We start from the raw sequence: 26,031 nt of genomic DNA, 5'->3' as shown, positions 1-26,031 counted from the left end.
CTCTATGACTCTGTGACACTAAACCCTGGCAGCCATCCTGGTACCTGTACACCAATTCCTAAAATGTATGAGCTTTGGAAATGGGTGCACAACCAAACCATAGCCTTCAGGGAAGTGAAGAAACAGCAATCATCCTCTGAGGAGTTGCCACAGTATGATCCCCAGTGAGATCTAGCATGTTTGATTATTGACATGTGACACTTCCCTGTATGGCTTGGGGATAGTATTAGGTCATAGGTGAATCAATGGAGACGAACTCCCAGTAGTAAGTGCATCCAGGATCTTTGCTGATGCAGAGTGTAAATTCGCATAGATAGTTTGGCGATCATACTTTGGGTCTGTGCATTTACAGATGCAAATTTGTAATAATAATGGACCACAAGCCCCTGCCAGATCCACTTGAAGAGGACAAGGCATTGTCACCCATCAGTTCAGACAGGATTCAGTGGAGGGCAGTAGTAGTAAGTGTCGAGAGAGTGGTGCTGGAAAAGCACAGCAGGTCAGGCAGCATCTGAGGAGCAGGAGTGTCAATGTTATGGGCAAAAGACCTTCATCAGAAATTCATCCTGATCAGCCCTTCACCCCTTCTCCAGAATCTGCAATCCTCACTTTTGCCTGTAGTACCAAGTGTGTGTGATTGGAGGTTGGAATGCTGTCTGCAAGGTACAGTAGCAAACGCAGATGCATTGAGCTACCTCCTGCTGGCAGATGTATCATCAGTGCTACAGCCACTGGAAGTATCTGTAATGGTTTAAAATTTTCTGGACACTTCCAGTCACACTAACAATATCAATAGATTGACAATAAAAAAGCTGTGTGCATCTTTTACGATACACAGACTCCTGGGTGTGTTGGTCACAGATAACAGGCCATCGTTTACCAACTGGGAATTTGAGTATGTCCTGAAGTTGAATAGTATTTGACATATAAGGTCAGCGCCATACCATCCACCAGCCAATGGCCTGGCAGAAAGGGCAGTCCAAACTTTGAAGATAGGCTTAAAGAAAAAGTTGACAACTTCACTAGATACCAAACTGTCCTGGTTCCTATTTGATTACAGGACCCACCCCTCATGCAACTACAAGGAGAGCTCCAGCAGAGTTGCTCATGGGAAGAAGGTTAAATCTTATCTTCCCAAACCTAGGTGTGGGGGAGTGGTGGACCGGGGGAGGTGGGAATAGGTGAAATGGCATTAGGAATGCCAATGCTGGACAAATGACTCCACAAATTGGGAGAGACAGTCTACTTCAGGGGACAAAGTTTTGGTGGAGGAGCCGAGGAGATGGCCCTGCATGAGTAAGGGGCATGGTCAGTGCAAGATAGGACTGGTGACGTATAGCGGTCAGGTAGGTGCGACAGTCCTGAACAAGCACGTGGACCATATGAAGGCTGCAAACTCAAAAACAGCTTAGGAGAAACATGCCCAGCTCCTCGACAGCCTTTCCGACTGTTCCAGAATCCAAGGGTTCTCATCTCGATCAAGTGCTGATGATAACTCGGAATCTGAGATGGACATGGCAGACTTTGCCACCTCGACGCCTTTTCCTCCGGACCAAGTGAATAAATTTCTTCGGAGACTCTCAGGGCGCAAGAGGTGAGTTACTGTGTGTTACACGCCATCCGTATCAAAGACAGAGTTGGAGGAACCTGATCCAGTATTGAAACACACCGGGAGGGACTACAGAAAACAATGGCCTGCATCCGTGGACTGTGGGGAGGAACATGGTGATTGTCATGTGGTCAGCTGGGTTGACCTCCTAGGATATGAGTTCCCTGATTGTGGCTGTTAATCTGGTCCTGTCAGGGAGTCCTGACTGACATATTATAACAGGACTGCCAGACACCTTGTTCACTCTGAGAGATGGTTCTGTGGGAGCTGAATCTGCATCAAGGACTCTCCATGCATAACTCTCCATGTGTAAATACAAGGTGAATTGGTAATGGGATACCAGCTCTGGACTTAGTTCAGGGTCATGCACAGTTCAGCTGACTCCAACTGGGTTGTGTTATCCTGTCCATTTATCACCACCTGCAAGTCAAGATACAGATATACAAACAGAATCGTAAGTACAAGCACGCAACAGACAGTGAGACCAGTTGCCATCAGAGGTTACTTCACAGGGAGATAGTGAGGAAAGAGATCAGTCTGAGACTGGTACAGTTAAGAAAAGAAGCGAGTCCAACAGTCAGGGCAGGCAGGGACAAAGCAGAGAACAAGGTAGAACTGATAAACTGCATTTGTTTCAATGCAAGAGGCCTAACAGGGAAGGCAGATGATCTCAGGGCATGGTTCGGAACATGGGACTGGGATATCATAGCAATTTCAGAAATGTGGCTTTGGGATGGGCAGGACTGGCCGCTTAATTTTCCAGGATACAAATGTTACAGGAAAGACTGAAAGGAGGGCAAGAGAGGAGGGAGAGTGGCATCTTTGATAAGGGATAACATTACAGCTGTACTGAGGGAAGATATTCCCAGAAATACATCAAGGGAAGTTATTTGGGTGGAACTGAGAAATTACGAAAGGGATGATCACCTTTTTGGGATTGTATTATAGACCCCCTAATAGTTAGAGGGAAATTGAGAAACAAATTTGTAAGGAGATATCAGTTATCTGTAAGAATAATAGGGTGATTATGGTAGGGGATATTAACTTTCCAAACATAGACTGGGACTGCCATAGTGTTAAGGGTTTAGGTGGAGTGGAATTTGTTAAATGTTTACAAGAAATCTTTCTGATTCAGTATGTGGTTGTACCTACAAAGGTGCAAAACGTGACCTGCACTTGGGAAATAAGGCAGGACAGGTGACTGAGGTGTCAGTGGGGGAGCACTTTGGGGTCAGCGACCATAATTCTATTCGTTTTAAAATAGTAATGGAAAAGGAAAGACCAGATCTAAAAGTTGAAGTTCTAAACTGGAGAAAGGCCAATTTTGATGGTATTAGGCAAGAATATTCAAAAACTGAATGGGCCCAGATGTTCACAAGTAAATGGATGGCTGAAAAATAGGAAAATTTCAGAAATGAGATAACAAGAATTCAGAGACAGTATATTCCTGTTAGGGTGAAAGGGAAGGTTGTTAGGTATAGGGAATGCTGGATGACTAAGAAAGTGACGGTTTGGTTAAGAAAAAGAAGAAAGCATATGTGAGGTATAGACAGGATAGATCGAGTAAATCCTTAGAGGAGTATAAAGTCAGGAGGTCAAAAAGGGGACATGAGATAGCTTTGGCAAATAGGCTTGAGGCGATTCCAAAGAGATAGACGAGATACTAAATGAGTATTTTGCAGCAGTGTTTACTGTGGAAAAGGACATGGAAGATATAGAATGCAGGGAAATAGGTGACATCTTGAAAAATGTTCATATTACAAAGGAGGAAGTTCTGGATGTCTTGAATAGCATAAAAGTGGATAAATCCCCAGGACCTGATCAAGAAGTCTGTGGGAAGCTAGGGAAATGATTGCTGGGCCCCTTGCTCAGATATTTGTATCATTGATAATCACAGATAAGGTGCCAGGAGACTGGAGATTGGCTAATATGGTGCCACTATTTAAGAAAGGTGGTAAGGACTAGCCAGGGAACTATAGACCGGTGAGCCTAACGTCGTGGTGGGCAAGTTGTTGGAGGGAATCCTGAGGAACAGGATGTACATGTATTTGGAAAGACAAGGACTGATTCGGGATAGTCAATATGGCTTTATGCATGGGAAATCATGTCTCACAAACTTGATTGAGTTTTTTGAAGAAGTAACGAAGAAGATTGGTGAGGGCAGAGTGGTAGATGTGATCTATGTGGACTTCAGTAAGGCGTTCGACAAGGTTCCCCATGGGAGACTGATTAGCAAGGTTAGATCTCATGGAATACAGGGAGAACTAGCCATTTGGAAACAGAACTGGCTCAAAGATAGAAGAGAGAGGGTGGTGGTGGACGGTTGTTATTCAGACTGAAGGCCTGTGATCAGTGGAATGCCATAATGATCGATGCTGATTCCACTACTTATCATCATTTATGTAAATGATTTCGATGTCAGCATAAGAGGTATAGTTAGTAAGTTTGCAGGTGACACCAAAATTGGAGGTGTAGTAGACAGTGAAGAAGGTTACCTCAGATTACAGCACGGTCTTGATCAGATGGGCCAATGGGCCAAGGAGTGACAGATGGAGTTTAATTTTGATAAATGCGAGGTGCTGCATTTTGGTAAATCAAATCTTAGCTGCACTTATACACCTAATGGTAAGGTCCTAGGGAGTGTTGCTGAGCAAAGAGACGTTGGAGTGCAGATTCATTGCTCCTTGTGAGCAGAGTTGCAGGTTGATAGGATAGTGAAGAAAGCATTTGGTATGCTTTCCTTTATTGGTCAGAGTACTGAGTACAGGAGTTGGGAGGTCATGATGTGGCTGTACAGGACATTGGTTAGGACACCTTTGGAATATTGTGTGCAATTCTTGTCTCCTTCCTATTGGAATTATGTTGTGAAACTTGAAAGGGTTTAGAAAACATTTACAAAGATGTTACCAGGGTTGGAGGATTTGAGCTATAGGGAGAGGTTGAATAGGCTCACGCTGTTTTCCCTGGAACATTGAAGGCTGAGCGGTGGTCTGAAGAAGGTTCGTAAAATCATGAGGTGCATGGATAGGGTAAATAGACAAGGTCTTTTCCTCGGTTGGGAGGAGTCCAGAACTGGAGGTCATAGGTTTAGGGCCAGAGGGGAAAGATATAAAAGAGACCTAAGGGGCAACCTTTTCGAGCAAAGGGTGGTACATGTATGGAATGAGCTGCCAGATGAAGTGGTGGAGGCTGGTACAATAGCAACATTTAAAAGGCATCTGATTAGGTATATGAATAGGAAGGGTTTCAAGGGATATGAACCGGGTGCTGGCAAATGGAGCTAGATTAGGCTGGAATATTTGGATGGCATGGACGGGTTGGACCGAAGGATCTGTTTCCGTGCTGTACAGCTCTGTGACTCTCTGACTGTAGTGATCAGAGCACAATGTCATACAAAGTGCATCCTTAGCATCAAGGTTCATTGCTGAAAGAGTGAAGTTAACTTGACCCCCATTTTACCCTTCAGCTATGTTTGAATTGAATGTGTGATTGAAATTTCTAGTGGGTCCTTCACTCAGGGTCACTTCTGGTACTTAAATGGAATTTGTGGTTTCACAGTGCATCAAGCCAATCCAGAAAACACGCTATTATCTCAGATGATCCTTGTTATTTCCCTCCCCAAACATGTCCTCCCTGCCCCTCCCTATTAAATTTACTGCTGTACACCATCTCCTTCATCTCCATTTAAAGTTATTAAATCAAAATTGCTCATCTGTTCACACTTGAATCCAGCTTTGTGATATTTATGATCACAACCAAGAAAATCTTAGATTTAATTTTGTGTTGTAGCATTTACGACCTTGACAGCAAATAAACTGTGCTTCTCTCACTTCCTTCCTTAGCCCCCATCTCATCAATCCAATTCTATTCTTAACTGCTAATTAATCAACACCAAAAACCTGAAAGAGCTCTGAGCACAGAATTTCCTCTGATTAGTGTTTGATGAAGAGAATTCCCTGCTCCAGCAGCATGGAGGAAAATGAAATAATTGTACGGGTGAGAAAAATGGACAGACTCTGGTATCCTGTTCAAGCATCAAAATATTTTCTGTGCCCAAATAATACTTTGGAGACAAGTCTTCTCTCTCTCTGTTTTAACGATGTGTTTTATGAGGTCACCATTGATGGTTGATCATATGGGGAGACTGGACGCCTCCTAGCAGAGCGCTTTAGGGAACATCTCTGGGACACCCGCACCAATCAACCACACCGCCCCGTGGCCCAACATTTCAACTCCCCCTCCCACTCTGCCGAGGACATGGAGGTCATGGGCCTGCTTCACCGCCGCTCCCTCACCACCAGCCCCCTGGAGAAAGAAAGACTCATCTTCCGCCTCGGAACACTTCAACCCCAGGGCATCAATATGGACTTCAACAGTTTCCTCATTTCCCCTTCCCCCATCTCACCCTAGTTCCAAACTTCCAGCTCAGCACTGTTCCCATAACTTGTCCTACCTGCCTATCTTCTTTTCCACCTATCCACTCCCTGACCTATCACCTTCATCCCCTCCTCCACTCATCTATTGTACTCCATGCTACTTTCTCCCCACTCCCACTTTTCTCTAGCTTATCTCTCCACGCTTCAGGCTCTGCCTTTATTCCTGATGAAGGGTTTTTGCCCGAAACGTCGATTTTACTGCTCCTCCGATGCTGCTTGAACTGCTGTGCTCTTCCAGCACCACTAATCCAGAATCTGGTTTCCAGCATCTGCAGTCATTGTTTTTACCCATATGTCTCTGTGCCAGTTCATATCAACCATGAGTTTTTTGTTTGTTTTTGGCAGGCAGTTTTACAGTCTGTTGTGCTTCCTGCTACACTAACTCTTCTCATTCACCCAAGCCTGGTACAGGCATTATGCATGCCAGTACCCAGTGTCTGTGTTCTTCCATGGCCACCAAGTCGTGGAGTGGGATTTGAACTCTGAGCAGTCTGGCCCCACAGTCATGCTACCATCCATGTAACACTTCTATCACTCTCTGAACAAAAGCATTATACAAGGGAAAATTGACCTCTGATTACACCATGATTTAACAATAGCGTTTAGCTAGTGACTGTGGCAGCCTAAATGTTATCAGTGTTTCTCAGTCAATCAAACATTTTGCTCAGAGATTTCAATGCACATTAGCAATTGGCGGGACTCCTCCCTGCCAGCACAATGCTCAAGAAAATTCAAATGACAACATCACCACGTCAATATAACACGCCAGCAACCTAAAGATGGCAAACGGCCAAGAAGAATCATTGTAAAGTTTTGACTTCTCATATCCCCTTGAGAGGCTGGCAGCTTAGGGATGGCTGTAGGTGCCAGTAAAATGCTGCCTGAGATGCATTCAGTTGTGATTTTCAACAGGAAATTGGATAAATTCCTGTATCAGGAAAATTAGCAGGGTTATGAGGAAAGGGTATATAAGTGGAACAGACTTGCTTTGAGAGTGAGGTAGTGTGGATAATCTGGACCAAATGGTCCATGTACTAATAACATTCTGAGTACTATCCCATTTCCTGCCGCTCATTAGCCTTCCTTGAAAGACCACTTTTGAATGAATACTTAGAATCCAGGAGCTCAGTCTGAAGAGAATTTTCTGCATGTTACAGATTGTGTCAAACTGCCTGCCTTCTTTCCAGTCTGTCCTTGTTTGCTTTTTGGATAAAATCACCAAAACTGCTAAGCCTGAAAATAGATGTAAAATATGTCGAACACCGCCTGTATTTTTATCATCATACCTGAAATCCCATTAAACTCAGCTGTTAATGCCATCAGGAACTTTTATATGCCACATTCACCTTTGAAGGATCTGTCACATAGATTTGATTCATTCTTTGATACTGCTAAGTAGGATAGATTATTTTGCCTGTCCTTTCAAACACGTGACACTGTGTATCCTTCAGATTGTATTACGTATGGGCTCCATCCTGCCTCATTTCTGAATGTTGGACTTGACGTGGATCAATATGATCTGGGGCTAAATTTCTAAAAATGACTGACTAGGTTAGCATCACGCCTAGAGATCAATAATGAATTTTATCATGAGATTTGTCATTACTGGGTTTGTCTGTAAGCTTTTGTCTCCCTTTCTGAAGAATATTTTTGTGAAGCAGTTCAGTGCACTTGCATGAAGCAATTTTCTCGGACCTCAAACCTGCCACTGCTGCACAAACACATTAAAGACTATACGTTTTAAGGTAATGAACATAATTTGACCTACTTTAGAATTAAAAGGAGCCGAGTCAGCATTGAGAGCAAGAAAAATCAATTTTAAGCTGATCAAAAACTTGCCTTATGGTATCGCAGAACCAATGAGAGGTGAGCTTCTTGGAAATATCTGCCTTTTTTAAGCAGCAGTGTATAATGCTTTCCTCTCTGTGCATTGGCTGACAGCTAAGGCACACTTGAATTGCAGCAAAGAAATGATTCCAGTCGGAGAAATTACAATGATTTGCTTTTTTTAATAGTCACAGGACAAAGGATCGCTGAAAGTGTATCTTCAAAAGGCACAAAATCAACAGAAGTGTATGAAGGCACAGTCAATCTAAGTGGCAATAGGTTTAGAAGACTGTAGGTTAATAGGAAATTCTGAATGTGAATCAAAGGATCAAAGGCCATTTACAATAATTTAACTCCCAAACTAATATTTTAATATCTGGATAATAGATGTCCTGAATTATATTATTTCCAGATCCTCAGTTGTGAATGGGATTTTGGCAGGGTTTACAGCTTACAGAAGTGATGCAGTTGAGAAAGATTGAAACAAAATCATGCCATCTGGATTATTACAGTCTGCATTGAATAATAAAATCCTAACAACAAAATCAAACCAATTCTAAAAGAAATCCATTTGATCTCTATCCGCAACTCATCTAACTCGACTCAAACAAACTAGGGATAGTAAAAGATTGACGACCTACAAAAGATTTACATCCCCTTTAACTATTCAATTGCAAATAAGAATTCCAATTAACTTCTTAAATGAGTCCTTAAGTAGAATCAACCACAGAGCAATGACCGGTCCTCAAACCCTCATGGATGCCACGTCAATGTGCATGGCACCAATAAAACCTGCCATATTGCTGCAGTATCAGTTGTCTTATTTAATGTGGTGAGAGTCTGTATTGCATTTCAGTAGGCATTTTGTATCTAATAAGACCGAAGTCAATCAATAGCAGGTTTCAGTAGTCCAAGAGAGGAAGTGATTCATATAGCCTCCACCTGGCAAAGGTGTATTTTCCCATAATCTGTTCCATCCAAGCCATCTAGGTGATAATAGTTCAAATTTTGCTGTGAGCAATGAAACAATAACTTTTGCCATCCAACATGGATACAATTGCTAATAAATTATTTGGCTTGTTAGCAGGAATTGCTTGCAGGCTGGGGATTATTCAGTGCAGCATTCTCATCTCCAGGAGATTTAAGATGCCTGTGATCAGGTAAAACTGCAGGGCATCCTCTTCGATCAGTCAGATTCAGAAATGCTCACTGAGATGCACAGAATTTCTATTTGTCCTGAGATGTGAACATTATTGGCTGTGCCAGCATTTGTTGTCCCTTGAATTGAGTGGCTTACTGGGACCGTGTCAGAGGTCAGTTCGGAGACAACCACATTGATGTCAGTCTGAACTCTCATGTAAACCAGACCAGTTAAATATGTCGGATTTCATTTGAAATCAGATCGAATTACAACAACAATGCACAGTTGTTACATTGTTGCAGTTAAACTAGCTTTGAATTCCAGATTTGATTACATTCAAATATACCATCTTGGAATTCAAATCCGAAGTCCCCAGAAGTTTAGCTTAGGACTCTGGTCTACTAGACCAGTGACATTACTTCTAGACCACCATCACAATCAGGTGTATGAATTAATTTTACGTCATTATACAGAAAAAGGTAATGGTGGAGCAAGCACGTTGGATTAAAGGAGAAACATGAAAAAGCAGACACTAAGCTGTGAGAACAAAACAAGTTAAGATTTTTTTTTAATCTGCAGCATTAATTTTATTAGAGAATGGAGATTCCACACTTGTAAAATTTATTATTTTTAGAAAGTGAGGTGGTACAATAATTATCACTTGCTACAATATTGAAAACTCATTTATTCCTGATTCTGTGAAGCCAGTTGTTTTTCTTTAATCTATCTTTAGTGTATAACTATTGTTAATTACATTAAATTTACACCATTACAGGGATTTCTGCGCAGATTTCATCATTGCGGCCTTCAACACCCTGTGGAGGCGCACAGTATTGGTGACGGCAACGTCTGGATTGCAGTTGCTGTTTAATTTAATTTGTAGTAATGATGAGCATTAATATAAGGACAGTGGAATCAAAACCAATATGTTTTCGAATATTTGCAACAGTAGTTAAAGATTAGTTTCAATCACTGTCATGCATGTGACATATTCTGTGCTTCTTATCTTTACATATTAGTATAAACAAATACCCTTCCACTTAAAGGTCACTTTTCAGATAAAAATTCTGCTTTGGAATATATTTTGTTTTTTATCTGAATCTGAATTTAAAACAAACACGCCACATGCAGAATTTCATTATTGTCATTTCTTCTGCAGATGCAGACCGAGCTCAGAAGCATGGAATGGATGAATTCATCTCTGCTGATCCCTGCAAGTTTGATCATTCCGCCCTGTTCGAAATGCTGCAGAGAAAAACGTTAGAGCACAGGCTGAATGATTCATATTCCTGTCTGGTGAGTAACCAGCTGAGAGAGGTGGCGGGGACAAAATGACTCTTCCCACCATGCTAGCTGTTAAACACTTCCCGCCAGGAGTAGAATTAAGGATTTTCTACACTCGATTTCAAACTTGAAAATGATACACTGCTGTGTCACCGAAGGGAAAAGAGAATAGACCAAAGCAGTATGATATGAGTTAGTCAAGAGACAGCAGAGGGACTGAAGACCTGTAATAACCTCTCAGTGCACTTATTGGCTTTGCAAGTAGCTACACTGGTGTTTCAAGGCACAACACACAATCAAAAGTTGTCATCTGTTTACATCTACAGTAGTCCTTTTTAGTTTGTGAAGCTTCAAAGTGAAGCATGTCTGCTGTAGGTGTTCAGGATACAGCAGTTACTCATTTTCCATTGAGGGATGTTCTGATTGTGGCAGCTGCAGTATTCCTGTTTGCATTTTCACATCACTCGTATCTTCCTCTGGAGATAGTACCTATTTTGTGAAGGTCAGGAATTATTTTCCAAATGTCCATCCTGTATTGCCCCCACAACACACCCCTGCCCACATCCCAGATCATGACAGTTCATTAAGAGCAAATATTTTGACTTGAATCTTAATCAAACAAAGCTGCACTTCAACTCACCCAAAAGGTCATTTGTCTTGTAAATTAATTTGTTGAATGTGGATATCAGCACAGAGGAGTTCAGCTGCCCAGAGGGAGTCTACATTTAAAATTGTATTTAATGAGGTATTAGGACCGGAAATCTTGTTGTGTTCAGTGAGATTTGTTTTAACTTTGTATGTTCTGTACTGTTCATAAACATTACCTAATCTGATTGGCCCCATAGAGCATGCACTCTGCCTGTCTCTAGCCTGCAGCCTCTCCCCATGCTGTCTGGTGCCTGAGGTCTTCACTAGGACCTCACCAACCACCAGACTCCAGTCCACCTGCCGGAGTCTCCGCTTACCCCTCGGCATGATACCACCTCCGTCCAGAAGTGCTTCCTCCCCCCATTGAGAGTCTGCCACGTCCTTTGGGACTTGCTTGGAAATGATGAAGCTGCCCCTCTTGGCCACTTCTCCAATGCCCCAGCCCTCTGTTAACTGGCTTGCAGAGCACCGGTAACATCAGAGTTTGACAGCCCTGGCCCATGGTGTAATATTGACTTTGGACCGAAACCAATACCTCCCATCTGCTCCCATCCCACCCACACCCCACCACCCACACCCCACACCCCTTCCCCAGCCATGGGATGCCAGCCAAAGCAGTGGGGCCGCCTGCATCAGACCCCAGCTGGCAGAACAAAGCTAGAGAAAGTCAAGACGTGCCTCGATCAGCGGACAACCAAGAGGGGCCGCCCAAGTGAGCCATGGGCCGGGTGGACCCTAGAGAAGGCAGCAGCCCAGCAGAAAGGGACCCCACAAAATACAAAACCAGACAGTGGCTATAATGCAGCCTGGAGTAAGTGAGAGTCCCACAGCCAGTCCACAACCCGATGAGTGATGACCTTGCAGCACAGACCCTGCCCCAGCACTTACCTGGCTCCATGAGCAGAGGGTCCACTACATGAGGCACAAGAAATAAAATATTGCATTTATTTAAATACAGGTGCCTTGAAACTTTTATTTTATCAGTTATTTTATTTACCAATGCAGGAATATAGTTTTTCTAAAATAATTCAACTTAGAGGATGCAGGCATAACATTGAATTCTTTCCTAAGAAAACTTCTTCAGAACCTAACTCCAGCTTTAACATTGATTCCTTTGGAAAGCAGTACTTCACTCAGTCTTCATGTAGCTTGTGATTTTCAGGAATGCAACTCTGATTTTAAATCAAAACGAGCTGTATATTCTCGAACAATGGTGACCTGGAGATCTGTTAATTGAAGTGTTATGTTTCTGAGAGAGTGCTGTATTTTATTTAGAGAGGTCATGAGCAAGCTGCATGGCTTTTATCTAGGTTGATGTGTGAGGAACCTGAATGATGGAAAAGAATCGACTAATCTCTACCTATTGGCCTCGGTGCTCTGACCCTTGCCTTGCTTATGTTCTCTCACTGAACAATTCTGAGCACAGAATCTAAAGATTTAATAGATTTTTAACTCATGACCAACCTCATTTAATCATTCCTTTTACACAAAGAGCAGTCCATTCCTTTTAGTCACTCATTTCCACAGTTATATTAAGGTAAAGTTTGGATTTTGCTGCAAGGTTTGGATTTTGCTGCACTGACTCAGTTTGGCACATCACTTCTCGTTCACTTTGGTCGGAACAAATTGAGAAACAACCCCTATTGCAGAACTCTGCAGTACAGAAGGATCTGGGTGTCCTGGTACATGAATCACCAGTAGTTAGTATGCCAATGCAGTAATGAGTGATTAGGAAGGCAAGCAAAATGTTTATTGTAGAGGGAATGGAATATAAAAGTAAAGGTGTTTTTTTTACTTACACTTGTACAGGCATTGGTTTCATCACACAGGATCATAGAGTCATATAGTACAAAACAGACCCTTCTCTCCATGCTGCCCTTAATCCCAAACTAAACTAGACCTACCTGTCTGCTACTGGCCCATATCCCTCCAAACCTTTCCTGTTCATGTAATTATCCAAATGTCTTTTAAACGTTGTAATTGTAGCCACATCCACCACTTCCTCAGGAAGTTCACTCCACACATGAGCCACCCTCTGTGTAAAAAATGTGCCCCCATGCCTTTTTTTAAAGTCTCCTCTCACTTTAAAAATGTGCCCCCATTATTGAAATCCCCCATCATAGGAAAAGACAACTACCATTAACAATATCTATATTTCTCATTATTTTATGAACTTTTATCAGGTCACCGCTCAACCTCCTATGTACCTGTGAAAAATGCCCCAGCCTATCCAGCTTTGCTTTATAACTCAGACCTTCCATACCCAACAACCTCCTGATAAATCCCTTCTGAACCATCTCCAGCATTCAGTTTTGATCTCCTTGTTTCAGAACAGACATAACTGCAATGGAAGCGATTGATGGAGGTTCCCAGATTAATTCCTGGAATGGGGAATCTATCCTTTGAGAAAAGGTTGAATGTGTATTTGTGGAACTCAGAAGAATGAAAGTCAATCTTCTTGAAACATAAAAGATTCTTCAGGAATCAACACAGCGGATGCTGAAATGATCCCTTTGTGGGTCAGACTGGAACTACAGGAACAAAAACAGAAATTGCTGGAAAAACTTAGCAGGTCTGGCAGCATCTGTGGAGAGAAACCAGAGTTAATGTTTCAGGTCCAGTGACTATTCCTAGAACTAGAGGACACAGTATGAAAATTGGGGGTCACCCATCTAGGTTAGAATGTATGCCTCTCAGAGGCTTGTGGCTTTGTGGAATTTCTTTCCCAGAGGTAGTGGAAGTGGTTATTGGTCTTGGAAATATTAGCTCTGTTTCTTTCACCACAGGTGCTGAGTTTCCCTAACATATTTTGTTTTGATTCTGGATCTCCAGCTCTGCAGTAACTTGCTTCTATAGCAGTGACAGTCGAGGTTGGCAGGAAAGTGGAGTTGAGGCTACAATCCAGCCGTGATTTTGTTGAATAGATGGGCAGTCTTGAGACTGTCCACTCGTAACTCTTAGTCCATTGCACTTCTCAATCCTCATTGGCAGTTGGGCCACCCATTCCATTGCTCGTTCACCTTGACTGTTTTACAGAGTCCATATGCCACCTGCTAAATAAAACCAATTGTTTAATTAACATCCTATATATTACTAGACTCCTCTAGAAAATTCTAAAGTCTGACTGCTGTATCCCTGCATTTCAGAGAGCAGACCTGTAGATATGAATGTATCATCTTTTCGAGAGAACTGGAACAGAAACTATTTTAATTGTAACAATCAGTATTCACATCGCTAGAAATTTAACAACTGCATTATATTCTAAGAAGCATAGTCATGGTTAGACCAGTATGTGACTTCTGTCAAATACCAATTTGGTGATTATATGTCCTGAATTGAGCTCGGAACAACAAACAAACATTTAGCAAATGACACCCATACTCATTATCCACTACTGCAGGTTTAAAACAGCTTAGCATTTTTGAACTCTACAGATTGACAGCATCTCAATTTACCATGAGCTTGTGGTTGGTGAACCACATGCATTAAGTGACAGTTTTGTTGGACATCACTGGTCAATAATAAGAACTCAGTTTGATTTGTCTAACGTAGGTAGTTTGATATGTGTGTGCAGTCCAAGTTTTCTGTAAGAACACGTTTATGGTAGTTGTTTTGTCAAAAATGTCAAATAGAATTAGAATAGTAATAGAATCTAGCTGTTCTCATAAAGCAAACAAAAAGTTAGTGTGCAAGTAAAGCAAGTATGTAAGGAGACTAGTTAATTACTTGATTATGAGATGAATTGAACATAAAGTAACGATGTTGTGTTTCACTTATTTAGAGCATTGGTGAGGCTACATTTTGAATACTGCAGTTTTCTTACTTAAGGAAGAATGCGAAGTAATTTGAGGTTGTTCATTGAGGGTTTATGAGATTTATACTGGGAATGATCAGGTTGCCTTATGAGGAAAGATTAGAGGGGCTGAGCTTGTTTACACTGGACTTTAGAAGAACGAAGAGTGACTGGATTGAGGAATATAAGATTCTGAATGGTCTTGACAAGGTACACATAGAAAGGATGTCTCCTCTTGTGGGTGAGTCCAGAACTGGGGAGCACAGTTTAAAATTAAGTGCTTCCTTTCCAAGACAGAGATTATGAGAATTTATTTTCCGTCACAGAGTTATGCAGTTTTGGAACTCTTGGCCTTAGAAAGACAATGGAGCAGGTGAATACTTTGAAGGTGGTGGTAAATAGACTCTTGTTAATTTACTGTAGCACTCCTTAGATTTGTTGTTTTTATTTTAATGAGAAGGAAGTTCATGCTGCCAGACCTGCTGACTCTTTCCAGCAACTTCTGTTTTTGTGCACTTTTGTGAGTTGTGTGTCTCAGTTGGCTGATCAGATCAAGTGAAGATGATTTTGCAAAAGGCAAATTCTGTTGATCAAGTCTTAAATGTTTTTTGAGGATGTAGTTGGTAGGGTAAATAAAGGGGAACCAGTATATGTGTTTGTTTGGATTTACAGGAAATACAGGAATAAAGATGCTTTCCTATAAGTGTTTATTTGGGTTTTGTGAAACCATGCCTGGAGTAGTGTTTGTAGTTTTGGTCTCTAGATTTTAAAAAAAAGATATATTTGTTTTACCGGTAATAGAGCAAACATTCACTAGACTGGTACCTGGATGAAAGGGTTATTCCACAAAGGGAAGTTGATCAGGTTAGATCTATATTCCCTGAGGTTCAGATGAATGAAGAGCGATCTCAATGAAACATACAAAATTCTAAAGAGGCTTGACAGCAAAACACAATGAAATTGTTGCACCTAGCTGGGAAATCTCAAACATGGAGGCACAGTCTTAGAGTAAAGTGCTGAGATACAAAATCGCTCCCATGGAGCATTGTGGAAGAACCATCATTATCTTCCTTTGTGTTCAATATATTCAAAACTTTAGCTTCTCACGGAGTCAAGGGAGCAGGTAAATTTGTGGTGTTAAAGCCAAAGATCAAGCATGATTGTACTGAAAGCTTGGAGCCAGCTCAAAAGCCATACTCCTGCAACCTCTCCCATTTCTTATGTCCCTGCCATTTGAGATGCTACTACTCAACTAGTTTGATTCACGGCTGAAAAATGATTGGGCACAGTAAAAATGTAGGATCTGACAACATCATGTCGGTAGTGCTGGAAGCCTGTGGCACCAGGATGAGCTACTTCCTCAAGTTGCTAGTCCAGTGTAGCTATGACAACTGGCATCTGGCTGTCTGTGTGAAAGATTTCATAAGGATGTATCCCTCAAAAAATTATGAATATCATGTGACAAGTTACTCCCCAATTCAACGCTATTCTGTTATTAGTACAGAGATAATCAATAATGCCAGTGAGCCACACAACTCACAAAAATGCAGAAACAAAAACAAGTTGCTGGAAAAGGTCAGCAAGTCTGGCAGCATCTGTGAAGAGAAATCAGAGTTAGTGCTTTGGATCTGGTGACCCTTCCTCAGAGTTCTAAAATAATTATGTAGAGACATATATGTAGAACTGTCAAGGTAACATCTTTACTACCAAACTTCCCTGCATATCACATACTATTCTGACTATGCAATGACCATCATCATCACCTCTAGCTAAAATTCTGGAATTCCTGGCTGAACACCGTTGTATAAGGTAATGGTTCTAAAGGCATCAATGTTCATGTAACATTGAGCTCCACCCAATCTGATGATGTCAAATAATCTTTGGGTAGTGACAGTGAATTCGGCACTAGCCTTTGCAAACAACTAATGTAATCCTGAGAATCATGCCTGATGTGAATTGTATTTGTTGCTATCATACAGCAAACTACCTTGTGAAATAAGAAAAGTGCCTTTTCCATTTGGAATCATCAGTGGTCTATCCTTTACTACTGAGAATAGGACAGGTCCTAGACAAGAGGGTAAGTGGCAACAACCACCCCTAGCCCAATATTACGTGGTGGCAGTGGTGGAAAATACTACAACGTACTCACAGGAATAGCAATTAAAACATCGTCCGTAACTATCGAGAAAGGTCAATTACAACTTCGCAGGGTATTGGTAATCAAACAATGAGCAGAAACCTTGTCTGCAGAAGCCATATGTTTTGAAAAACAATTTAGGATTTTTTTTTGTTTTTGTAAATATTTGGCCCTTTTTTTGACGTGATTCTAAAGGAGAAATTCATGAGGCAGTCAAATATGTTGGTGGTCATATATGCTTCAACCATTGTTTTTCTATCTATTTTAGCAGCTGGAGACATGTCCCAGCAATAACGGACCACCAGGAAATCATTTCCATGGTAACCACTGGAGTTGTGTATCTGTACAGTATATTAGTTTCTGAAATAGCTGGGTGCAAAGAATACACATGCTGATATTTCATTAAAACACAACCACACGCTTTAACAAATTAATTAACAGTGTTAACCTGAATTAGAAAATAGTCTTGCATCCAGTGAGGAGAAGATCTCTGTACGTTCCTCAGAAAGTTAGTGTTGAGGTGAGGTGCAATCATTGTTCCTGGCAAAATTTTGTTTTGTGTGTAGTTTTTTTAGTATGTAGTCCTTTTAAATATGTTTTGGTTGGCTCTGTGTTTGTGACACAGGGCGTGAGTGATGCCTCTCAGACTGCTGAACACTGTATATTTAGCATAATTTAATAGGAACATTAGGTAGAAACATAGCTTGCTCTCAGGTTTTTGATTAGTTTTATTCATTTTTGTCAGGAATATTCATTTGTTAGAAAATCTAGACAATATGTTTGTATATTAATTCGCCCATATTTTAATAGTGAATAAATATTTCTCAAAGTTAACATTGTGTTTCAGTTTCTATCTGTAATTAAATTGTGTACTTCATACATGGGAAGTGGCAGGGTATTTTCTTCTAAGATGTTAATCTAAGTATTAACAAAGGAATTTATATTGATATAATTCAGGTGATGGATTTGCAGACAAATGCTTTGTCAATTCAGCCAACGCTCAGGGGGTAAGAAATGGAAATATTTTCCGAGGGGGAAATACTCATTTATCAGAGGTTGACGAAAGTAATATTGGCTACGTATTTTTCTAGATTTAAGACTAAAGCCTTAACTCTGAGAAGTGCAGAACTTTGTACATTGCTTGGTTGGCCACTGGGAAAGCCTTGGGCAGATGCTAGTGTGTTAGAAAGCAATTGTGACTGATCTCTTGAACAGTAGAATTACAGAAGAAATCTTGTCTTTTCCACCCACCCTCCTTTTCTCTAAACCTGTTGGGAGTTGCATTTTTGTCAATATTAAAATTGTAATGTAACAACCCTCATGTATGTGACAGAAACAATGAAATTTAAGAGCCACTCAGTCACTGAAACCAATTGCAATTCCATTCACAACACACTGAAGTACAAAGAGCTGGGCAAGTGAGCCCTAAATACTTTGTGTAGCTTATTGCAATAGCCAGTGGGCCAAAAGTTATTTTTGTCTAGGATAGTTTTTGTGGAGTTAAAGGATGGGGATGTTAAAGGAGACAGTACCCTTCCAAAAATGGAACAAAGTGTGTATCAATATGTGCCATTGAAATACTGAAATCTCATCCACTCTGGCAGTTACCCACCATACATGCACACACCACAAAGGATGCCAGTACTGATGGTGGGCAAGAGCAATAGGTGGATCATGTTGAAGTGCACTGACCCAAACAATCACTCTGTTTCTCCACACAACTGCTGTGCCTTACTGGCTGAGAATTCCCAACATCTTCTGTTTTTGTTTCCAGTTTCCTGGAGTTGCAGTGTTTGTTTCTTGACCATGGTTTGTGAGTAGACAGGTGCACTTGTTGCTGGAGAATTATCTCTGTTCTGTTCTTGATTACAATACTGAGAGAGTTGGATCCTAAAAGAAGTTACTTTTCAATCCAAAACATCTAACACCTACTTTCAGCAAAAGTAGTGTCCTGATAGAAATGTGAGAGGTGCACTAGCTACATCTGTGCAGCTGAGCAACAGAGTTGAGCATGGATGTAGGTTTATTGCTGAGTTGGAAGGTTCATTTTCAGAAGTTTCGTCACCATACTAGGTAACATCTTCAGTGATGCTCCGGATGAAGCGCTGCTGGTATAACCCGCTTTTTGTTATTGTGTTTGGGTTTCCTTGGGTTGGTGATGACATTTTCTGTGGTGATATCATTTCTTTGCTGATGTCATGTCCTGTTCTTTTTCTCAGGGAATGGTAAATGGGATCCAAGACAATGTGTTTGTTGATAGAGTTCTGGTTGGTATACCATGCTTCTAGGAATTTTCGTGCGTACCTCTGTTTGGCTTGACCTAGGATGGATATGTTGTCTCAGTAGAAGTGGTGTCCTTCCTCATCTGTATGCAAGGATACTAGTGAGAGTGGGTCATGTCTTTTTATGGCTAGTTGATGTTCATGTATCCTCGTGGCAGGTTTTCTGCCTGTTTGTCAAATGTAATGTTTGTTACAGTTTAGATTAGATTAGATTAGATTCCCTATAGTGCGGAAACAGGCCCTTCGGCCCAACAAGTCCACACCGACTCGCTGAAGAGTACCCACCCAGACCCATTTCCCCCGACTAATGCACCTAACACTATGGCCAATTCACCTGTCTTTTGGTCTGAGATGCCCTTGATATAGGGGAGAGTGGCTAGGGTTTCTGGATGTGTTTTGTCTGCTTGTTACACATCCAGAAACCCGAGCCACTCTCCCCTACATCAAAGACATCTTGGAAATGACTGCCAGGCTACTCAGACCGCTTGGCATCATGGTAGTCCAAAAACCCACCAACACACTAAAACAGCAGCTAATGAACTTGAAACACCCTATACAGACCTTCCAACCACAAGGGATGTACTCAGATTTCTGCAGTTTCCTCATTTCCCCTCCCCCCACCTTGTCTCAGTACCAACCCTCGAACTCAGCACCACCTTCCTAACCTGCAATCTTCTTCCTGACCTCTCTGCCCCCATCCCCACTCTGGCCTATCACCCTCACCTTATCAACCTCATTTTAACCTCCTTCCACCTATCGCATTTCCAATGCACCTCCCCCAAGTCCCTCCTCCCTACCTTTTATCTTAGCCTGCTTGGCACACTTTTCTCATTCCTGAAGAAGGGCTCATGCCCGAAACGTCGATTCTCCTGCTCCTTGGATGCTGCCTGACCTGCTGTGCTTTTCTAGCAACACATTTTCAGCTCTGATCTCCAGCATCTGCAGTCATCACTTTTTCCTAGAACACCCTATACAGAAAACAAGCAAAACTATTGTATTTTACAAAATACTTTGCAAGAACTGTAATAAACACTACATTGGACAAACAGGCAGAAATCTTGCCACCAGGATACATGAATATTAACTAGCCACAAAATACTCTCTCACTAATATCCTTACATACAGATGAGGAAGGACACCACTTCGACTGGGACAACATATCCATCCTAGGACAAGCCAAACAGAGACATGCATGAGAATTCCTCGAAGCATGGCATTCCAACTGGAACGCTATCAACAACCACATTGACTTGGATCCCATTTACCATCTTCTGAGAAAAATAACTGGTAATGACATCACCACAGGAAATGACATCACCAACCCAAGGAACCCTAAACACATCAATTGAAAGCAGGCTTTGTCTGGAGGCTCATGGAAGATGTTACCTGGTAAGGTGACGAAATGTCTGAAAACGAACCTTACAGGTCAGCGAGCAAACCTACATCCAGAATCTCAACCTGAGCTACAAATCTTCTCAAAACTCACTAATATCCCCATTTCAGAAGTTTTGGATAGATAGAACCATCCTTCACTGTTTCATTAAGATTTGCTTCTTTACAAATCATAACCATTGAAGGGTATATCCAAAGGCAGGGAATTAATTTATTTGGAGGCCAATGTATATCATTGAAGCCACAGATTAAGTAAAATCAACAAAGAGTGCTGCACTTCACAAAGCAATTGGCATGAAAGTGGTTTTCATATGTTTTGCTGAAGAATAGCTATATATCATTCTCATCACACTTACACCAGACACCAAGTCATGTGGCAATGCATTTTGATACGACTGAAATCAAAGCATTCCAATCTGTATTAGTGTATGTAATATTAACAGATGGAAGGTAGGCAGCTTTTATCGAGTTGTACATTTGGTGATTGCATTGCTTTTTTTATTAGTTAGTGACAGAAGCCTGATGAACTGTGAGAGTCAGCAGACCCAGTGGCAAATCATAATTTAAACCAAAGTGATTTTTGTTCTTTACAAATCAGTAAAAGAGGAAGCAGTAGCACCATTCAATAGAATAAAAATAAATAAAATGATTGCAATTTTTGAAGTAGAAAAGTTAATTGCCTGGGCTGAATGTAAGAAGTTAAGATGGAAATTGAGAACATTCAGGCTACAATCTCCCAATCCTCTTCGGATTTCAGGTAAGCATTAGTAGACTAGACTACTCAGTGTTACACCACTGTTATTTAAAAGGGGGATAAAGGCAAAATGGCTAACTGTAGACTAATCAGCTTCACATTAGTGCCATGACAAAATCTTGGACAAAATTAATTGGTATTTAGAAAGGTTGGGTTAATAAATGGAAGTTAGCTCAGATTTGTTAAATGCATTTATCAAATTTAGTGTCATAGAATTATGGAGCATGGAAACACAACCTTTAGGTCCAACTCATCCATACTGACCAGATATCCTAAACTGATGTAGTCGCATTGAATTTTTTTGAGGTAACAAAGGTTGGGAGCAATGTTGTTGTTGTTATGTCCACAGACTTTCAAAAGGGGTTTAACAACATACCACACAATTCACTCCGGGATAAAATTAAAGATTATGGGATTGAAGAGGCAGTTGCATTTGTGTACAAGATTGGTTAAAGGACAGAAACATGTAATAGTGGTTAGACTGGAGTTATGTACGTATTGTTTAGTCAGACTATTCACCTATATTATGATGAGTACTTGGATATAAAGCACATAAATTTAAGATTTGCTGACAGCATAAAACTGTGAAATGTAGGAATTGATAAAGATGATAATAACAGCATTCAGAAAGTTTTAAGTGCTATGGTGCAAAGGATGGGTATATGTCAGTTAAGATGTGGCATCAAAAACTGAATAATGCATTTTGGTATGAAATGTAAGGAGAGATAATGAACTAAATGCCTCAGTTTTATATGGGCTGCATTAATATAGAGACACAGGGCAATATGTACATAAATCCTTGAAGGTGGAGGGATAAGTTTAGGGCAGCACGGTGGGGTGCTCAGTGGTTAGCACTGCTGCCTCACAATGCCAGGGACCCAGATTTGATTCCAGCCTCAAGTGACTGTCTGTGTAGAGTTTGTACATTCCCCCCCTCCACACACCTTGTTTGTGTGGGTTCTCTGCAGGTGGTCCGGCTTTCTCCCACAGTCCAGAGATGTGCAGGTTAGGAGAATTGGCCATGCTAAGTTGTCCCCTCTGTTAAATATAGAAGACCCTGTTGCACTATTTCAAAGACGAATGCATCAATCATATGAGTAAGTATTAATCCCTTTGCCAACATCATGAAAAAAATCGGATAATCTGGGTCATTATCATAATGATGTTTGTTGGACCTGGGCAAATTGACCAGATCATATGATTACATGTTTCCCACATAGCAATTGTGACCTCATTGGCTGCAAAGCTTCAGGACATTACAAGATGACATACAAATGATATTTCTGAAGTATAGGTCATTATAGAAAGTGCTTATTTATATATATATGCATAACATAGTGAACAGAAAGGGTCAAAGAGGACCAAATAGCAGAGCTTCTATACTCAACCCCAAAGGCCACACTAAGATTAATTTCTTGAGGCAGCAGAACTCTTGACCACAAATCTCCCCTCCACCCCAATATCTGCCCATCCACAATCACTGATTAAATGCAGCAGGGGCTGGAAGATGTCATTTATTGGCTGCATCTGTGGAAACAAATTGGGCTCTTGGCAGGAAAGCTGTCTGCAACCCTTCCCACCGTGGACAAGATGATAGGGCAGAAGGGATAGGATTGTATGCCACTCCACCCACCATTCCCCCACTGAGGGGCGGTAAAAGTCCAGCCTGGTGTCTTACCCATTACATCAAGCTTGATACCCTAGTTACCACCTCTAGGCTTGTTGAACTGTCCCTGATCCTGGATTAAGCTCAGACCAATTATAAAAACCACACCATCACACTGGCAGGGGTCAAATAATTCAACACAAACTAAGAAATGAACGTGAGATTGTCCTGATTTGTATGATTTAGCTGAATAGAACCCTTGGAGAATATGAACTAATTGAATTCATTATATATCTTACTGTCTGATAAACACTTCTGCAGATGCATTCTTCTCCTCATTTCATAACATGTACATTTCATATTGTGGTTTGTTCCAAGTTTGGCCTGTTTGTCCCCAGTGTTAATCAGCAATGTTACATTGTTCATCACAGTGTTATTACCCATTTGTTACACCATTATCAGGAAGTCACTCTAAACTGATTTCTGTATGTACAAAAACTATGACTCCATTGTTAGCTCTGTAGGAAATTTTGGATTTCACCTGACTCCATGAACAATTGAACAGGATTATCCGCTAATGTTGTTAAATGTTAATGAAACAGCATTCACTGAACAGCAGGATGTTTGCATTAATATATTTACACGTAAACATTGCAAATACATTGTTCTTTTCATTAACTTACTGGATAGTCTCATGCAGTCTCTTCCTATTTTGTGACTTATGTATATATTCTGGGTAGCAAGCGAGTTGCATTTCAGATCTTACTTACACTGAAACCTGTTGTGTTTGTTTTTGTGATAATGGATAAATAATGGAACATACCAAGTTTAAACACTATTGCATTATAAAATGGGATGAAAATGTTTGCATCTTTGCCATACTAAAACTATTATTTCTGAGTGAGAGTAAGTAGGGACTGGACAGACTTCAAATACGGTAAACAAATCCAGGCACTGACTCTTGATTTATTAAGTTCTCAGTCTCAGTGATATTTTTGGAGAGAAAGGTGCAAGATTTAAAAAAAAGTATTGATGCTCTTGTCTGGCAATGATGGAAACTTGTTTGAGTGCTTTGTCCTGTGCTGTTGCTGCACTGATAATAGCAACTCGTTCAAGAGCAACATTCGCAGGAGTCCCAGAAATAGTTTGAGTGTGAAGGAATATTACAGTCACCAATCAGTGAGCCACCAATTTAAAATTACCGTTAAGAGGTTGAGATAGCTTTTGTGAAATTGCATCACAAAGGGTCATGGAATGCTTTTGCACTGGGTGTTACTGAGGTGCAGTTAATTGCATATTTTAAGAGAAAGGTTGCTAAATACTTAAAAAAAAATGAATATCCAAGAGTCCAGAGGAAAACAGTGGGATTACTTTTGGATTGCTCTAACAAAAAGCCAGGATGTGTCCCAATGAATTGAATGGCCTCCTGATTTTACTGTTAACACCTACAGTTTCCAAGTTGCTACTTCACTTGGAAAGATGGATGAGCAAAGAATGGGTCCATTACAACCTTTAGGAATTGACTTGTGAGATTACTGAAATAGAAGGACATTACACATATCTGCAATAGAGGATTTGATTTTAAAATAGAGTCATAGAGATGTACAGCATGGAAACAGACCCTTCGGTCCAATCCGTCCATGCTGACCAGATATCCCAACCCAATCTAGTCCCACCTGCCAGCACCCGGCCCATATCCCTCCAAACCTTTCCTAATCGTATGTCCATCCAAATGTTTTTTAAATGTTACAATTGTACCAGCCTTCACCACTTCCTTTAGCAGCTCATTCCATACACATACCACCCTCTGCGTGAAAAGGTTGCCCCTTCGGTCTCTTTTATATCTTTCCCCTCTCACCCTAAACCTATGCCCTCTAATTCTGGACTCCCCGACCCCAGAGAAAAGATTTTGTCTATTTATCCTATCCATCCCCCTCATGATTTTGGAAACCTCTATAAGGTCACCCCTCAGCCTCCGATGCTCCAGGGAAAACAGCCCCAGCCTGTTCAGCTCAAATCCTCCAACCCTGGCAACATCCTTGTAAATCTTTTCTGAACCTTTTCAAGTTTCACAACACCTTTCCGAAAGGAAGGAGACCAGAATTGCACGCAATATTCCAAGTGGCCTAACCAATGTCCTGCAACTTGACCTCCCAACTCCTGTACTCAATACTCTGACCAATAAAGCAAAGCATACCAAACGCCTTCTTCACTATCCTATCTACCTGCAACTCTACTTTCAAGGAGCTATGAACCTGCACTCCAAGGTCTCTTTGTTTAGCAACACTCCCGAGGACCTTAACATAAAGTGTATAAATCCTGCTAAGATTTGCTTTCCCAAAATACAGCACCTCGCATTTATCAAAATTGAACACCATCTGTCACTTCTCAGCCCATTGGCCCATCTGATCAAGATCCCGTTGTAACCTGAGGTAACCTTCTTCAGTGTCCACTACACCTCCAATTTTGGTGTCATCAGCAAACTTACTAACTATACCCCTCATGCTGAAATCCAAATCATTTATATAAATGATGATAAATAGTGGACCCAGCACCAATCCTTGTGGCACTCCACTGGTCACAGGCCTCTAGTCTGAAAAACAACCTTCCACCACCATCCTCTGTCTTCTACCTTTGAGTCAGTTCTGTATCCAAATGGCTAGTTCTCCCTGTATTCCATGAGATCTAACCTTGCTGACCAGTGTCCCATGAACAACCTTGTCGAAAGCCTTACTGAAGTTCATGTAGATCACATCTACTGCTCTGCCCTCATCAATCCTCTTTGTTACTTCTTCAAAAAACTCAATCAAGTTTGTGGGACATGATTTCCCACACACAAAGCCATGTTGACTATCCCTAATCAGACTTTGCCTTTCCAAATACATGTACAACCTATCCCTCAGGATTCCTTCCAACAACATGCCCACCACCGATGTCAGGCTCACAGGTCTATAGTTCCTTGGCTTGTCATTATAACCCTTCTTATATAGTGGCACCATGTTAGCCAACCTCCAGTCTTCCAGCATCTCATCTGTGACTATCAATGATCCAAATATCTGAGCAAGAAGCCCAGCAATCACTTCCCACAGAGTTCTAGTGTACACCTGATCAGGTCCTCGGGA

General features: G+C 41.2%; 1 protein-coding gene across 4 annotated transcripts in view; it reads left to right on the top strand.

The window, feature by feature from the left end:
* The window catches only part of cadps2 (Ca++-dependent secretion activator 2), a 727,075-nt gene that overhangs the window by 472,155 nt on the left and 228,889 nt on the right, over window positions 1–26,031 (top strand). For all 4 annotated transcript variants that reach the window (XM_060839929.1, XM_060839928.1, XM_060839926.1 and 1 more), the window contains exon 12: window positions 10,173–10,309. In XM_060839929.1, coding sequence (XP_060695912.1) covers window positions 10,173–10,309 — 137 coding nt within the window. The remainder of the gene's footprint in view (window positions 1–10,172; window positions 10,310–26,031) is intronic.

Source organism: Hemiscyllium ocellatum, chromosome 19 (assembly GCF_020745735.1).
Source record: "Hemiscyllium ocellatum isolate sHemOce1 chromosome 19, sHemOce1.pat.X.cur, whole genome shotgun sequence".
Lineage (NCBI taxonomy): Eukaryota > Metazoa > Chordata > Chondrichthyes > Orectolobiformes > Hemiscylliidae > Hemiscyllium > Hemiscyllium ocellatum.
The sequence above is the reverse complement of the archived record's forward strand: the minus strand, read 5'-3'. Positions and strand labels throughout refer to the sequence as shown.